This window comes from Balaenoptera physalus (assembly GCF_965194825.1).
Source record: "Balaenoptera physalus genome assembly, chromosome: 11".
NCBI classification, from domain to species: Eukaryota; Metazoa; Chordata; class Mammalia; order Artiodactyla; family Balaenopteridae; genus Balaenoptera; species Balaenoptera physalus.
The window spans coordinates 1,203,690-1,222,136 of NC_138896.1; the positions used below are offsets into that span (position 1 = coordinate 1,203,690).

General features: G+C 41.3%; 1 protein-coding gene across 3 annotated transcripts in view; it reads right to left on the reverse strand.

Annotated features, from left to right (window-relative positions):
* The window catches only part of GMDS (GDP-mannose 4,6-dehydratase), a 484,495-nt gene that overhangs the window by 73,923 nt on the left and 392,125 nt on the right, over positions 1-18,447 (reverse strand). For all 3 annotated transcript variants that reach the window (XM_082414754.1, XM_082414753.1, XM_082414756.1), the window contains one exon: positions 16,624-16,742. In XM_082414754.1, the coding sequence (XP_082270880.1) occupies positions 16,624-16,742 (119 nt within the window). The remainder of the gene's footprint in view (positions 1-16,623; positions 16,743-18,447) is intronic.

Below are 18,447 nucleotides of genomic sequence, written 5' to 3' on the forward strand. Positions count from 1 at the left end.
CAGCAACGAGGACCCAACACAGCCAAAAGTAAATAAATAAACAAACAAATAAATAAATAAATTTATTTTTAAAAAATGATAGTAGGGCTTAGACTTCCCAGTGGCGGGAGAGATTCTGTCTCAGCAGTGAGTGGAAGCTGGTAGGGAGGGTCTAGTCTCTACACAGACATTTCTGAAGGCCTGGGTCTGGTCAGAGCGTCTCCACCAAGTTCTCACGGTGCTGACACCCAGCTTCTCAAGAGGACTGATTCTCCCAGCTCCACGGAAGATGCAAGTGATGATATTTCTACCCCTCCGTGTCAGAGGTTCCACTCAACTTGCTTAGACGGTATGGGCATCAGACAAGTAGTAAGCAAGCTGTCAGGTGGGGCTGCAGCTCCGGGGGCTCAGAGGGGGAGAGTCTGAAGAGACGTGGCCGAGGATGGCACACCTAAACACATGTAAATGTACGGAACCTTCCGGAGGAAAACACGCAGAGCCACAGGGACTTCCCTTCTCCCGACTCCCGCCCAGCCCAAGCAGAGCTGCAAAGTACGTCCTGGGGAAACTCTGTTCGTCAAAAACGACTGACCAGAAGGATGTGCTTTTCTCCAAAAGCAACTGGACACAGTCAAGGCTCAGGACGTTCTCCAGGATCGCCTCACAGCAGACACGCCAGCCGTGGGACACAAGCTCACACCCGGGGCCTCGACATCCAGCCACGGGACACGGGCTCACACTTGGAGCCTAGACACTCAGCCTCGGGACACAGGCTCACGCCCAGAGCGTAGACACCCAGCCTCTGGACACGGGCTCACGCCCAGGGCGTAGACACCCTCCCCCCGCCCCCCTCCTTAGGTGCCCTCCGGGCAGCCTCCAGGCCCAAGGGCCAGAAATCCCACCCACCAGGAAACAGTCCCCAATTAGGGGAAGAACGTGCACAAATACAAAATGCTTGTTATCTCAGCCAGGAGGCGTTTAGAAATGAGTTTCTTTTTCAACGTATAATAACGTTTGCCCTTGTTGTTTTGACTGAAAATGTAGATACGATACCACAAACTATGATAAATATTTCCAATGGCTAAACATCTCCCCAGCAGCAGACGGTGGTTCTCACATGGTTGCAGGCTATTTCTACAACTCTCTTCTCAAAATTTAACAAGATTAATGACAGAAAATTAGTCAAGACAAGTATTGGCCTGTTTGGTTTATGCATCACTTCAGCTATAGGAGAAAAGCACTTCCTTTTCACATTACTTAGTGATAAGTTGATGGGAAAGTGAAACGCAAAGCCTAACACTGACAACAACCCTGACAACACAAACTCCTCCAAAAACACACGTGCACACACACACACATACACACACACACGTACACCTACATACACACATACACAGATACACATACACACATAGACACATACACACACATACACACCCGTACACCTAGATACACATACACACATACACAGAGATACACATACACACACACACATACACATACACACACATACACATAGATACACATACACAGACACACATACACACACATACACCTAGAAACACATGCACACATATACATAGATACACATACACAGACACACATACACACGTACACCTACACACACATACACAGATACACATACACACATAGACACACATAGACACACACACACACACACATACACCTACATACACACATACACAGATACACATACACACAGACACACATAGACACATACACACACGTACCCCTAGATACACATGCACACATACACATAGATACACATACACATACACACATACACATACACACAGACACACATACACAGATACACACACAGATACACACACATGTACACATAGATACACATACATACACATACACACATATACACACATACACAGATACACATACACACACATACACACAGATACACATAGATACACATACACACATACACACACACGTACACATAGATACACATACACAGATACACATACACACATACACACACAGATACACATACACACACGTACACACAGATACACATACACACACATATACACATACACACACGTACACATAGATACACACACACACACACACAAAGATACACACACAGACACACACACACCGGGATGTTCTGGGAAGAAAATATTTGTTGTCATAAGGGTGCCTTCTCAATGTAAACAACCAAATGGGAACTTCATTGCCAAACGTGACCTTAAATTTTATCAGGACTGCATGTGGTACTGACCTGCTCCCCTGAGTATCTTCTACTGACCCAAAGTCACATGCATGTGCTGTTTTCCAACAAATTCAAAGCAAAAAATCACTCAGTGATGTCAAAGACTTAAGAGCAGACATTTGTGCCAATTCTAAATGTATAGATGGCAACCCATTTTTCAAGTCTTTTCAGTGAAAATTTCAACAGATATTTTCAAAAACAGTAGAAGAAATGGAAAGTGACAGCAGATAGTAAACAGCTAACGTGAGACTCTTACAGATACTGACTGGTGTGCCGTATGACAGGAAAGCCATATGATAGGAGGTTACAGAGAAAATCCAGGAACTCAGAGAAAATACCTACAACCTTCCTTTGAGCTCACAAAGCAGAGCAGGCAGGAACTCCGAGAGGGCAGAGGGCCTCCTGTCTTAACTGACAGCACTGCAGTCGCCGACCCCGTGGACATGCAGCCCTCCCCAGGCCTCTCCGGCTTCCTGGGGTAGGAAGAGTGGCGCCCCTTCAGCTGTCACCACCCTGGGAGCATGGTCCCTGCTACCCCGACATGGGGGACTTGGGGTGACCAGGGGCCTTCCGGGCAGGACTCAGCAGACAGGCTGGCTGTGGACACCCACCGGGTCTCAGTGACCAGGCTGCAGACCCCGAAGGACGGGGGGGGATTTGCTTCCGGTGACAGAGCGGAGGCCCGAACTGCACGGAGGGAAAATTATCCTGGAAGGATCCTCCCGTCTCGCTGTTTCATCACAACCTGGGCTCTCGAACGCTCACGAGCCGGGCCTTGGCTTCTCCTGTCTCTGTGTTCTGGTCGGGCTTCCTTCCACGGGCTCGCAGGCCTCAGCCCAGTTCGCTAAGTTGTGTGCTTCTGACACACAACCGTCACGTCACGAAGAAAGGATACACGCGAACAGGATGGAAAATGCGGTATGAAGCTTAGACCCGGACCCCCCGCATCAGCGGGCAGCCGTCGAGGGTACAGGGGGACGTGCGTCACGGTGCCTCCAGTGCTGGCGTGAAGCTGAAGGGGGCGCGGCCACGGCAGCCTTCTGGGCTCGCGCTGAACGATCATTCGTGCTACGTGAACATGCTTTCGTCGGCCTAGCCCACCTCTCGCCTTTCTTCTAGAAGTAACATCCCGAGTGGGTGGAGGACCCGTCCACCCCCCACCCCAGCTCAAATTCCCCCGACAACAGGACCAGGCCCAGGAGAAGCCTGGCCACACTCCGGCCTCAGTGCCTGGTCTGCAGGTGGTCACGGGCCCAGCCGAACCGGCCAGGGTCCTTCGTGTCCCCCTGGCTACGCCAAGGTCAGCTGTAGTCCCTTAAAGACAAAAGACCTCTGACTACTAGAAATGTTCATTCTTCTCTCCCCTTCCTAACATAGACACTCTGATTATGCTTACACGGCTTTGCTTTATTAGCATGGATACCTCACGCATTGAAAAAAATAAGAATTTATATATATCATCCCTCACAACTTTTGGAGCTTAAGAGAATAACAAAATGTCATGCTTTATCCCTTAAGAAAACACAAACAAAAAGTGTACTTATTTTTAGAAAATAAGATGTGAAATTGCCTCTACTATAGAGTGAAGGGTATTCATTTCCCCTTCCCCTGTAGTCTTCATTCTAATAAAAATGTTGGGGGATTACTTAAAAAGCAACATAAATTCTATATAAAAAGATATTTATCTATATAAAAAAGATACTAAAAAAGAGCTCAATCCCGACACAAGCGATCCACAATACATTTGTAAATCCACAAAAGAATATGAATAATTTTCTTGAAACATGAAATATCTTCTTTAAAAATGAAAGAGGGCATAGAGATAGTCTAGATGACTAAATTGCCTTGCAAAGATTATTTTATATCCTCCTGCTTTTTGTTTTTACTTAATGCGCCAACTCCCAGCATTGCATTTAAAATGAAAATGCCTACGTGTTTGCCTTCCTATTCTTTATCTTCTCTAATGAATATAATTAGTCTCCTTCACAATGTTTTTATGCAAAACAAATTTATAAGTCAGGTAGTTAAGTAAGGAAGAAAATGCAGGTGAATGAAAAATGACATAGAAGGTGATTCTAATTGAAATTTTGCTCCTCACGTTACAATTTGGAAGCAAAATCACCTAAAGGCTACTACAAACAAGGACATTGGTCTTGGGTTTACGGACTTCCACCTTCTCTTGGGACTTAAGCATCAAATGTTTTAAAATGCCACGTGTTACAGGAAAGCATGTGAAATGTTTCCCAAAAGATGAGCTCTTGGACCTTCTCCAATTTCCAATGCTATTTTTGACAGACTGCTATTATAATTTTTGAAGTAAACAAACTACTGTATAAATTAAGTTGTTGGAAGAACTTGACTCCTGCAGAACTGGGGGGACTGAGTCGCCATCGATTCTGGGATGACCCACGTGCTCCCCGGGCTCAGAGGGGACCAACATCATCAAAGCCTGGGCTCTCATCTCATATCAGAGACCAGGCCTCCAGACACCCTAGCTGTGCACCTTGGAGATCCCCATCATCTCCTGGTCGATCTCTTTCAGACCGTAGGGAAGAAGAACGGGAGGTACTCCTCCAGCTTTTCAGACCTCTACATCTCCCCGAGAGCATTCCCAAAGTCACTGATGGCAGGAGTGGGGCGTCCAGAGAACTCTTTTTATCTCAGTTTATCAGATGATAAATTAGGTCCAATTCCTATTAAATTCAACTAGCATTTAAGCGATCCCTGGAGGCGTGAGGGCAGAAGGAAAGAGGAGGGAAGGAACTAAATCAGCTGCAGGTGCTCACTGGATGACAGTTCTCATGGGAAAACCTGGAAATTTTAGGTTTTTTCATTTTCCAGCAATCTGCCCCTACTCCCATCCTGCATGCCACACAAACCCTAAAATCAAACTCTCAACATCTAAAAATTCTTTTTCCATTATTGATTCATGTAAATGTTGATTCATTTAGCAAATGTCTGCCACTGTGCTGGGCAGAATGCAAGGTTCAGAAAGGACCCAAAGCAGATTCTGCCTTAAGGAGAGAACTGTCCAGTCCACCACGGAAGGCAAAGTCACAGGTGACTACGATCAAGGTCCAAAGGGGGAAGGGCTTGGACGTGGTGACTGTCAGGCTCATTTCGAACTTGAGGTCCTACGACTGTCCCAGGCTTTGCTACTCAGAGTGTGGTCCAGGCACAAGCAGCCCCTGCATCACTGGGTATCCTGTTAGAAATTCGGAACCTCAGGCCCCGCCCAGACCTACTGATTCCAAATCTGCATTTTAACAAGATCCCCAAGTGATTCACAGCACCTTAGCGTTTGAGAACTTCTGCTCAACAGGAGACAGATGCAGCCAAAAGGTGTCCTAATTCTGACAAAACTGCGGATTACTTCCCAGAGAGGAGGAGAGGTCTCTATGCAACCAGAGCAGGGCACCTGGGCCGTTCCTCCCTCAACTACCTCTCTGCTAAGCGTCTCCCTTACGTTCCTTCTGGTCACATAAGCACGAGATGCTGGTGTGACTTTACTTTTTTGGGTCCCCAAACATATCATCAGTTGCCCAATCTTACTGTTTTCACATTTTATTTGTCCCTTGTATTCACTGTTGACAAATGTCATTTTCCATCAAGTACCCATTTCATCATTAATAGCAAACACACAGAGCTTGCGATGCACCAGGTCCTGCTTTAGGAGCTTCACAAATGTTAACACATTTAACCTTCACCCCGACCCTGTGCGGCAGGGACCCTTACCACCCCCCTTTCACAGATGAGACAATGGAGGCGCTGAGGGTAACTGACTCCCCGGGAAAGCTGCAGAGCTGGGGTTCAAACTCAGGGCATGCGGCACTGCGGCTGTGCTTTTATACCTCACACGATATTATGCCACACTGTGTGCAGAGAAGGACATGACCGAGTCATGAAGGAGAGAAATTAAATCAGCATCCTTGGGGAAAGAAGTGCGTGCCCCGAAGGCCTAGAGGCTCAATACTATCCTCGGCCTTCCAGGCTTTGCTCCATCTCAGTGTGTTTTCTTTGCTCGTTTCTGCCTGGTGTCTGACTGTGCAGAAACCGTTCCCAAGAAGGACTCGCCGGCCCTGTCAAAAGTCACAGCTGCACCGGGGACGGCGGGGACGGGACCCGGGAGCAGCCGTGACTACCCTGCTTGTCCTCCAGCTGAGATCGGTATGCGGCTCATGGGGCCGAGAGAAGATCCAGGGGAAGGAAATTGGAAAAAAAACAAACAACGGAACATGACTTGCAGACAGCATTCATAAAGCCATCATGATTTCATTATCTGGCCCTGAGAAGGAATTCTGCATTTTCAGACACACTGTGAGGAACGTGCGATGTACGCATTCTGTTCCCACAAGCCCAGCGATGCAGGTACGGGGCACGCAGGTGGGAGCTGCCACCGACAGAAGACTCAGACAAGAGGGGCAAAGCAAGACCTTTAGTTCATCTGGGACCTCAGCACCTCATGCCCGTGTCTCTTTTTGGAAGAATTCAGGAAAAGGGTTCAATTTCACCAAAATTTTATATAGCGCTCAAAGGCAATGTTTAATATACCACTAAAAGCTTGACTTGTGGTTTAGTTTGTCATTTGAAACAAAATGAAGGTCACTGCCTGAAATTTGGAGTAGATTTTAGTGAAACTGACTCCAGGGCTTTACCGCGCCTTCCCTTCGGATGGAGAAGTGGGAAGAGGGGCGGGCTCAGACCCACCAGGAAGCTGCTACTCAGTTTTGAAGGACAGAACAACACTCCCAGCGGGTAATCCACACAACTCTGTTGTTTGTGTAGGATTCTAACATACAGTAAGCTTGGAAAGTGCTGGGTTAAACAAAGTTAAACAGATTCCTTACTGGTGATTCTCTAAGAGGGGTTAAAATATTCAATATTCTCCAAATGAACTAGACATGGAATGCCTTTCTAAGACATTTCCTTTTTAAAGAATTCTCAGTTTGTGAAAGACTGTGCTAGATATTAAAAAAAAAAAAAAAGGTATTAGCCCATGGGACTACCTACGGACAGAAGGACAGAAGGATGACCTGGTGACTGAAAACAACACATCGTCTCCAGAGTGGGAGAATGACCAAGTTTCATACACTTATCAAAAGAGAGTCTTGTTTGGGGATTCATTTGTAAGACTACCCCAGACTAACTTCAAAAAATTGTGTGTAAGTTGACGTCTTACTACAAAAGCATGTAAGTTCATTATAGAACATTTGGATATAGAGAAATGTATTCAGTAGAACACTAAAGGTCACACATAATTCTGCCATGTAGAAATTGCCATTTAAAAATTTTTGTGTGTTTTCTTCTAATCTTTTGTATGCATATTTTTAGGGACTTTAGATCAGCCAACAGATCCTGTTTTTTTTCACTTAATATTGTCATAATCATATTTCATGTTATTCAAATTTCTCCTCAGCATTATTTTTAATAGCTGTATGATAACAGTTGATCAAACTCACTTGAATATCCTTGATGATGGGCACCTAAGTTCTTTTTTGATTCCTTTTATTGAAAAATCAACTATATTGAGGTATAATTTACAAACAAAATGTGTCACAAGTGCATAATTTGATGAGTTTTGAAAGATGCGTGCACTCATGCAGACACCACTGCGATCCAGATATCAGACATTCCCCCCCCTCCCCCCCCCCGCCACAGATGCCCTCTCCTTCTCCCAGTCGCTCTCCCATCACGCTCAGATTCCTATCAGCACCAGTCACCCTTTCCTAGAGCATCGCATGGGTGGAATTACACAGTCCGTGCTCTCCCTCCAAGTGTGCCAGGTGTCCACTCCTTTTCACGAGTGAGCAGTATTCCTCGTGCGGACACATCATCCGCCAGCTGATTAGACACTGGGGGAGCTAACGCTTTATGAGGACTAAAGCTGTTATGCATATTCATGGATAAGTCTCTATGTGGACATACATCTTCATTTTTCTTTGGTAAATGTCTAGGAAAATCACTGGTCACGTAGTAAATATAGACCTGGTTTTATAAGAAAGCCAAAGTGTTTTCTGAACTATTCATACTTCCGTTAGTGATGCATGAGCGTTCCGGTTGTCCCAGCATCCTCAGTAATACTTGGCTCTGTTGAGTTTTTCCATTTTGCCGTTCCAAAGGGAGTGCAGTGGTATCACACTGTCGTTTGAACGTGCATTTCCTAGATGATGATCTCACTGAGCATCTTTTCATGTGCTAAGTGGCCATTTGTGGAATTCCTAGTGTGAAGTGTCTCTTCAGACATCTGGCCCATTTTTTAAATTGAATTATTTGTCTTCTTTCTTTTGAGTTACGGGAGATCTTTGCATGTTCTAGATATAAGTCCTTTGTCAGATGCAAATATTACATTCATTTTCTCCCAGACCAGTGTTTGCCTTTTCCTTTTCTTAGTGGTCACTTTCAAAGTAGAGGCTTTTAATCATGACATTCATTTTGTCATTTTTTTCTTTTATGGTTCTTGCTTTTGGTGTCCTAAGAAATCCTTGCCTTTGCCCCCAATTGATCTAAACATTTAAGGCAAACACACACAAAACAAAAAGCCATAGAGAATGATAAATTGAACTACATGAAAATGTAAAACTTTGGTATTTGCAAGGCACTGTTAAGAAACCGAAAAGGCAAGTCATGGGCTGAGAGAGTATATCTGCAAAACATAAAAACTCTCGTAACTCAGGAACAGAAAACAACCTCAGACGTTTTTCCCTGCCCCAAAGTTGCAAAGCTTTTCTCCCATGTTTTCATCTAACAGTTTTCGATTTCCACTCTTGCATTTATACCTCTGCTCCATTTCAACTAATTTTGTATGCGGTATGACACTCGGGTTGAGATTCACTTTTTTTACCCCATATGGCTATTCCTGATTCCAGCACCATTTGCTGTAAAGACTATCCTTCTCCAATTAATTACCTTGACAAGTTTGTAAAAATTCAATTGTCTATATAAGTGTGTGTCTATTTCTGAGCTTTATAGTCTGTTCCCTCGATCTGTAAATCTGTCCTTACATCAACATCATGCAGATTAAGCATTAAAAGAAATCTGAAAATCAGAGAGTAAGTGTTCTCCAGCTTTGATCTTCTTTTTCAAAATGATTCTAGATCCTTTGCATTTCCACATAAATTTTAGAATCAGCCTGCCAATTTCTACCAAAAAAAAAAAAAAAAGCTTGTGATTTTGTTCAGGAATGTACTGAATCTACAGATTAATTTGAAGAGAACTGGCATCTTATCAAGTCCTCCAATCCAAGAACATGGTGTATCTCTCCATTTATTTAGGGCTTTTTTGATTTCTCTCACCTATGTCTTTTAGATTTTGGTGTACAGATCTTTTGTGTATTTTATTAAGTTCACCCTATTTCATTTTTCTGATTCTATTGTAAGTGATAATGTGCTTTTTTAAAAATTTCAATTTCCAGTTGTTCAATGGCAGTACATAGAAACACAATTGACTTCTATATATAGACCTTGTATCACGTGATGTTGCTAAATGCACTTGTTAGTTTTAGTAGCTTTTTGGGTAGATTACTTAGGTTTTCCATGTACTACATCACGCTATCTGTGAATAAGACAGATATGCATCTTCCTTTCATTTCTTTTTGTTTTTTTCTTTTGGCTAGGATCCAGGACAATGTTGAAAAGGTTTGATAAAAGCAGACATCCTTGCCCTGAGCCTCATTTTTAGGAGAAAATTATTCAGTCTCTCAACATTAAGTATAATGTTAACTGTTGGTTTTTCTCAGAGGTCATTTATCAGCTTGAGGAAATTTCCTTCTATTCCTAGTGTGTTGAAAGTTTTATTTTATTTTATTTTATTTTTTAATAATAGTTGTTAAATTTCGTCAAATGCCTTTTTCTGCCTCTGTTGAAAAAAATCATATGGCTTCTCTTTTGTTTTCTTAATATGGTGAATTACACTGATTTTCAAATGTTAAACCAACCTTGCATTTCTAGAATACATCCCACTTGGTCATGGTGTACCAACTTTTTATATATTGATAGATTCAATTTGCTAATATTTTGTCAGTACTTTTATGTTTCTTTGTTCTCGTGGAATACTAGTCAGTATCTTTCTTTTCATGTAACATTTTTATTTTTAGCATCAGGGTAATGCTGGCCTCATCAAATGAGTTCGGAAGTGTTCTCTCTTCTGAGTGAGTATAGAAAGGGTATTATTTTCTTTCTTAAATGTATAAAATTCAGTTTCTTTAACAGACATAGAACTACTAAGATTTATACATATTTTGAAGTCAGTTTTGGCAATTTGTGTCTTTCATGAAATTTGCCCATTTCCTCTAACTTGAAAAAGTCATCGGCAAAAAGCTGTTCATAATATTTTCTTACTATTCTGTTCATGTCTGGAGGATCAGTACTGATGTTCCCTCTTTTATTTCTACTACATATAATTTCTGTCTTCTCTTTTTTTCCTGGATAGAGGTTTATCCAGGTTTTGGTTGCACTGATTCTCTCCATTGTTTTCCTGTTTTCTACTTCATTGATCTCTGTTTTTATCTTTATTATATCCTTCTTTCTGTTTGCATTGGGTTTAATTTGTTCTTCTTTGTCTAGCTTCTTAAAATGGAAGCTTGGATAACTGGTTTGGGCTCTTTCTTCTTTTTTAATGTTAGTATTCAAAGCCACAAATTTCTCTTCAAGCATTGCTTTGGCAGTATCCCACACATTTCGATATGCTGTTTTCATTTTCATTTAATTCAAAATATATTCTAATTTCCCTTGTGATTTCTTTTTAAACCTGTGAGTTATTTAGAAGTGTGTTGGGTGGTAAGCTCTAGAAATGTCAATTAGGTCAAGTAAGTTTACTATGTTGTTGAGGTCTTCTGTATCCTCAGATATTTTCTGTCTACTCGTTCTGTCAGTTACGAAGAAAGGAGTGTCGAAGTACACAAGCATAAAGTTCATTTGTCTTTTTTTCCTATCAGTTCTGTCAGTATTTTGAAGTATCTATAACTGGGTGTAGATACGTTAAAAAGTATTACATTTAGAAGTATTATGTGTTCATGAAGAATCAACCCTTTAAAATTATGAAATGACTCTTTATTCCTTCTAATTAAATGAAGTCTATTTTGTCTCATATAAATATAGCCACTCCAGTTTCCTTATGGTTAGTGTTTGGACGTTTTATTTTTTCATCTTTTTACTTTTAAACTATCTATGTGTTTATATATAAAGTGTGTCTCTTGTAGACAGCATATTGCTTTTTTTTTTAATCAAGTCCAACTATATCACCCTTTTAATTAGAGTATTTAGAGCATTTACAATGGATGTAATTATCAATATAGTTATTATTTGTTTTCTATCTGTTCCATCTGTTGTTTGTTCACACTCCCTCTTCTCCTGCTTTCTTTTAGGTGAGTATTTTTTAGGATTGCATTTTGACTCCACTATTGGCTTATGGCTATTTTTCATTGTGTTTTGTTTTAGTAGTTTCTCTAGAGTGTGCAGTACATACTTTAACTAATTGCAGTCTGTCTTCAAGTAATATCATACCAATTCCCAGCTGGTGTAAGAAGCTTTACAGTAATGATGCACTGCTTCCACCCTGTCCCCACTCTTTGTGCTACTGTTGTTATACAATTTATTTACATACGTATTAGAAACCTCATAATGTATTGTCATTATTTTTACTTTCAACATGAGTCAATTACCTTCCAAAGAAATTTTAAAACGAGGGGAAAACTTTTATATTTTCCCACATTTTGGCTATTTCTCTTGCTCTTCATTCTTCCGTATAGATCCAAGCTTCAAACTAGTATCATTTTCCTTCCGTCTAAATGATTGCTGGCGATGGACCATCTCAGCCTTTGTTTGTCTGGAAAGTCTTTAATTCGCCTCCATTTCTGAGATGGTTTCCTCGGGTACAGAACTCGAGGTTTAGGTTGCTTCCCGTAGTTTAAAGATGTTGCTCCAAGGTCTTCTTGCCTTGCATAGTTTCTGATAACAAAACTTTCCTATATTTGTTCCTCTGCAAATAATTCTATTTTTTCTCTGGCTGCTTTAATTTTTTTCTCTTTAGCATTTATTTTCAGTAATTTGGGAAATTTTTGGCTGTTATTTAATTCTTTTCCTGTGCCCTCCCCGCTTTTCCCCCAATACTCTGATTACACATATATTAGATTGTCTGATTTTATCTCACAGGTTAATCAAATCAAACTCTGTTCTTTTTTTTTTTTTTTTTTCCTACAGTCTTTTTCTTCCTGTGCTTCATCTTCGGTCATTTCTAGTATTATGTCTATAAGTTTACTCGGTTTTTTTCTGCAGTACCTAATCTATTTCTCAGTGCCAACAGTGAGCTTTTCATTTCAGATACTTAATTTTTCATCTTTAAAAGTTCCATTTGGCTCTTTAAAAAATAAATATATTTCCTTATCTCTCCTCACTATACTCATGATTTTCTTAAAATACTTGACATAGTTATAATAGCTATTTTACCTTCTTTATGCACTCATACCATCATCTTTTTTATTCCTCAGTCTGTTTTTATTGATGGATTTTCCCCTTGGTTTTTGGTCACATTTTCCTCCTTCATGACAGTCCTACTAATTTTTGGTTGAATGCTGAACATTAAGAACTAAGGAAACAATCCCATTTACCATTGCAACAAAAAGAAAAAAATACCTAGGAATAAACCTACCTAAGGAGGTAAAAGACCTATATGCAGAAAACTATAAGAAAGTGATGAAAGAAATCAAAGATGACACAAACAGATGGAGAGATATACCATGTTCTTGGACTGGAAGAATCAATATTGTGAAAATGACAAAACTACCCAAAGCAATCTACAGATTCAATGTAATCTATCAAATTACCAATGGCATTCTTCACAGAACTGGAACAAAAAATTTTACAATTTGTATGGAAACACAAAAGACCTTGAATAGCAAAAGCAATCTTGAAAAGAAAAACGGAGCTGGAGGAATCAGGCTCCCCAACTTCAAACTATACAACAAAGCTACAGTAATCAAGACAGTGTGGTACTGACACCAAAAGAGAAATACAGATCAATGGAACAGGATATAAAGTCCAGAGATAAACCCATGCACATATGGTCACCTTATCTTTGACAGAGGAGGCAAGAATATACAATGGAGAAAAGACAGCCTCTTCAATAAGTGATGCTGGTAAAACTGCACAGCTACATGTAAAAGAATGAAATTAGAACACTCCCTAACACCATATACAAAAATAAACTCAAAATGGATTAAAGACCTAAATGTAAGGCCAGTCACTATAAAACTCTTAGAGGAAAACGTAGGCAGAACACTCTTTGACATAAATCGCAGCAAGGCCTTTTTTGACCCACCGCCTAGAGTAATGAGAATAAAAACAAAAATAAACAATGGGCGCTAATTAAACTTAAAAAGCTTTTGCACAGCAAAGTAAACCATAAACAAGAAGAAAAGACAACCCTCAGAATAGGAGAAAATATTTGCAAACGAAGCAACAGACAAAGGATTAATCTCCAAAATGTACAAACAGCTCACACAGCTCAATATCAAAAAAACAAACCACGCAATCAAAACATGGGCAGAAGACCTAAATAGACATTTCTCCAAAGAAGACATACAGATGGCCAACAAACAGATGAAAAGACTCAACATCACTAATTATTAGAGAAATGCAAATCAAAACTACAATGAGGTATCACCTCACACCAGTCAGAGTGGCCATCATCAAAAAAATCCACAAACAGGACTTCCCTGGTGGCACAGTGGTTAAGAACCTGCCTGCCAATGCAGGGAACACGGGTTCGAGCCCTGGTCCGGGAAGATCCCACATGCCACGGAGCAACTAGGCCTGTGAGCCACAACTACTGAGCCTGCGCGTCTGGAGCCTGTCCTCCGCAACAAGAGAGGCCACGATAGCGAGTGGCCCCCGCTTGCCGCAACTAGAAAAAGCCCTCGCACAGAAACGAAGACCCAACACAGCCAAAAATAAGTAAATAAATTAAAACAATAAAAATAAAAAAATAATAAAATAAAAACAATATTATTAAAAAAAAAAAAGAAATAGAGACACAGACGTAGAGGACAAATGTATGGATACCAATGGGGAAGGGCGGGGGGGTGGGATGAACTGGGAGACTGGGATGGACATATATACACTATTGATACTCTGTATAAAAGAGATAACTAATGAGAACCTACTGTATAGCACAGGGTACTCTACTCAATGCTCTGTGGTGACCTAAATGAGAAGGAAATCCAGAAAAGGGGACCTATGTATACGTATGGCTGACTCACTTTGCTGTACAGTAGAAACTAACACAACATTGTAAAGCAACTTACACGCCAATAAAAATCAAAAGAAAAAAAAACTTTATGCTTTTGAGTCTAGATTTTACTGTATTCCTTTGAAGAACACTGGGCTTTGCAATGGTCAAAGGCTAAGTTATTTGTATCCAGTTTGATCCCTTTGAAGTTTGTGTTTAAGCTTTGTTAGCCTGGGTCTAGAGCAGCCTTTACTCTGGGGATCAGTCCCATCACTGAGGCACAGCCCTTCTGGAATCTTACTTCATCCTCTGAGTGAGGATGGTCACTGAGTGAGAACGAGGTCTCTCCATTACGGCTGAAGCTCATGTGCCTCCCAAGCTTGGGAACGCTCTAAGAAACCTTCAATTCCACCTCCCGGGCAGTTCCTCATCCAAGCTTGTGGAATGTCTTCTTAATATTCAGTAAGGACTCAGTGGGATCCTTATGCACGTTTTGGGAACTCTTTTTCTTTGCAGATCATCACACCTTTCTAGAACTCGGCTCCACAACATCCAGGTGCCTCAGACTCTCTGAATTCTGACCTCTACCTCCTCAGCTTTCAGCAAACGGTTGTTCTCTGTTGAAGTTCCTCTTCCACGCTCCCTGGTGGAGACCATGTCTCCAGGAGAGCCAGGTGATTGCAGGGCTCACCTCACTTGTTCCTTTTCTACCAGGGATCGCGGTCCTGCACTGCCCATTGCCCAAACAGTGTTTTATATATTTCATATAGTTTCCTAGTTTTTCAAGATAGAAGGTTTAACCTGATTTCTATTATTCCATCATAGCTAGAAATGGAAGTCCTTTCTTACATTTTAAAAGGGAATCTTGGAAAAATGTCTGAAAGATCTTCAAAAAGTTCAACACAGAATTACCATATGACCCAGAAATTCCACTCCTAAGTTTATAACCCAAAGAACTGAAAGCAGGGAGGGACTGAAACACATATTTGTATACGCGTGTTCACAGCAGCTTCATTCACAACAGCCAGAAGGTGGGGGCCACCCAGGTGTTAACGGATGATGGACAAGCTACACGTGGTCCATCCACACAATGGAATATTACTCAGCCTTAAAAAGGAGTGAAATGCTGACACAGGATATAACAGGGCTGGAACCTGAGGACATCAGGCTCAGCGAAATAAGCCAGTCACAGAGGGACAGATATTGTGTGATTCCATTGATATGAGGTCCCTGGAGTCATCAAATTCAGAGACAGAAAGTAGAGTGGTGGCTGCCAGGGGCTGGGGAAGGGGGAGGGGAGTTAGGGTTTAATGGGAACAGAGTTTCAGTTGGGGGAGAAGAAAGAGTTCCGTGGATGGATGGTGGTGATGGTTGCCCAACACTGTGAATATACTTAATGCCACTGAACTGCATGTCTAAAAATTATTAAAATGGTAAATTTTATGTTATATATATTTTATCTCAATAAAACAATCACCAAAAAAGAATCTTCCATCTGTAGTGAAGGATTTCCCCCAAATCTTTCAAATATTCCAATAAAAATCTGACTTCAAAATTTGTGTAATGCAACAAGTAGATGTAGTGTGTGGATCATTTTGGTATAAAGGGGAGCGCTGGCCCAATTGCAAGACTCAAGTGAGATCTGCAGATTAGACAGTACTCACTTATCAGTGCGATTTCCTGACTTTGATGGCTGCATTGCATTCATGTTCGACAACGTCTCTGTTTATAGGAAATACACACAAAAGTCCAGGGGGATGGGGCCTACTCTCAATGGTTCAGAGAAAAGAATTATGCTGGTCATGTATTTGAAACTTTCCTGTAAGTTTCTATGGTTTCAAAAATTTAAAATATAAAGTGAAAGTATTGAAAAAAGTTTGTGTAACGTTATCACATTGATCTGTTAATAGCAATTAGCAACAGTAAAGTCCTAGTAAACTGAGTATAAACCATGATACAAAATTTAAAGTTAAAAAGTAAAAACCTTAAAAACGTATTTAAAAATTAAGAAATTTTTAAAAAACTGAGTTAGATGGTGACAAACATTTGACTTTCACTATAACTGGGACCAAGCCCCTGCTTCACGCTTTACAAGAGCAAAGGGGAAAAAAGACAAAATGCAGGCAGAGTAGCGAGCAAATGTCTGACAAACGTCCGTCAGTCATACTCACACGATGGTTTTTCCGATGTGCAGAAACGACTTCTCCACGAACTCCCGGACGCTGTGCACCTCCCCCGTGGCTATGACAAAGTCCTCGGGTTCATCGTTCTGCAGCATCAACCACATGGCCTAGAAAGAGAGGCAGAGCCACGTGAAAGCTGCACCCAGCTGCCCCTCGGGAACTATCATGTCACCAACGCACACCACCGGACAGGCACAGGGCTAACAGGTAAACCGAGGCACACAAAAACTCTCAGGAGTTTATCTGAGCACACGTTGATTCCAAAGGTGTTCAGGAGGTTCCCCACGCAGGGACGGGGCGGGCAAGGCTTTTACAGAGGAGAAGCGAAGCGAAACAGGGCAAAGCAATTATTTGATTATCTGGGAAGCCGGGTGAGCTGCTGGTGAAGTTTCACTTCCTCGGATTCTGGTGCAGTGACTCTGGCTACCAAGGGCTAACGGCCTCCTTGTTTAGATGCTTTAACCTGTGTAGCCAGACAGTGACGACGAATCTGATCCACTATCCTAACCACGGCAGTCGTGGTTCTCCAACTCTAAAGTGCGGCAGAATCATCTGGGGACCTCTGGGTACAGCCCAGGTGCACAAGCTGGGCAGCTGTTGCAGCACCTCTGTCTGCAGCAGCCCAGGTGAGACGCACGCAGCAGGACCTTGGACTACAGCTCACAGGTATGAGATGTTGAAGAGCGTCTGCACCGAATAACCTTTTCATAGGATATTTAAGAATCATGGAAGGAAGGCAAGAAAACATCATTTAAGGACAGGTGTCTATCCTCCAAAGTAGGACCAAATTTCTTAACGGTAAAGTTGGAAATTTACCACTGCGGTGACATGGTAAAGCAAAATATTCAACAATCCTTAATGGAAAAACAATCATATAACGAACGGCACTTTTAAAAAGTTATCTGGCAGTGAAGACATCTGCGCAGAGTTAAGGTTTCAGTAGCTGTGTTTGAAGGTCAGGGGCTCGGTGGGTGCGTCTCGCAGATGGGCTTTTTCAAGGAGGGCTGGAAGCCTAGCTGCATGTAAAAGACCCAAAACACGGCCCCAAAACTCAGCTCAGATGGCTCTCACCGTAGCAGCCAGGCCTAGAGTTTCTATAGCTTGGAGCCACACACTGATTTTAAAGATTTTGTTTATACAGACAGAAGATGAAGATTTTACAAAAGTAAGTATAGCTGGTATCTGACAGCAGTCTCTTTAGGAAAAAAACCTAAGACAAAAAAAAAAACAAACCACAACTCAATGTAATAACCTATAATGAAAAGGATCTGAAAAAGAATATACACATGTATATACACGTATACACGTATAACTTAATCACTCTGCTGTACATCTAAAACTAACACATTATAAATCAACTATATATCTCAATAAAAAGTCTTTTAAAAATCATTTTTTTTCATCACTCACACCCACTTTTCAAAATAAAATAGGTGAAAGCAATAGTCACCTCATTAGAACACAATCCCCAATATTATGTGCATTGAACTCTTGTTCTAACATTTATAGAAAACTATTGGTTGGTGTCTCCCTAGCTGCTGTTGGATAAGCTGAAACATAGGTTTCTGAGATCAATGGAGCAGCTTATTTTCGTTTAGAAAACACAATCAGCAAAGTTTAATTCTTCTTTATTCATTTCAATTTATGGCAGCCTTCTAAAAAATAAAAACGCGCACATTTCTCCTGTACTCGAAGTTTTTTCTTGTGAATATTTTGTATTTTGGTCTATTTCCAGATTGTTTTAAATTGTATTTTTGTCCTACAGAAGACAAGGCTTTCGGCGATTTCACAGGCCTTGGAGATGCGGCCCAC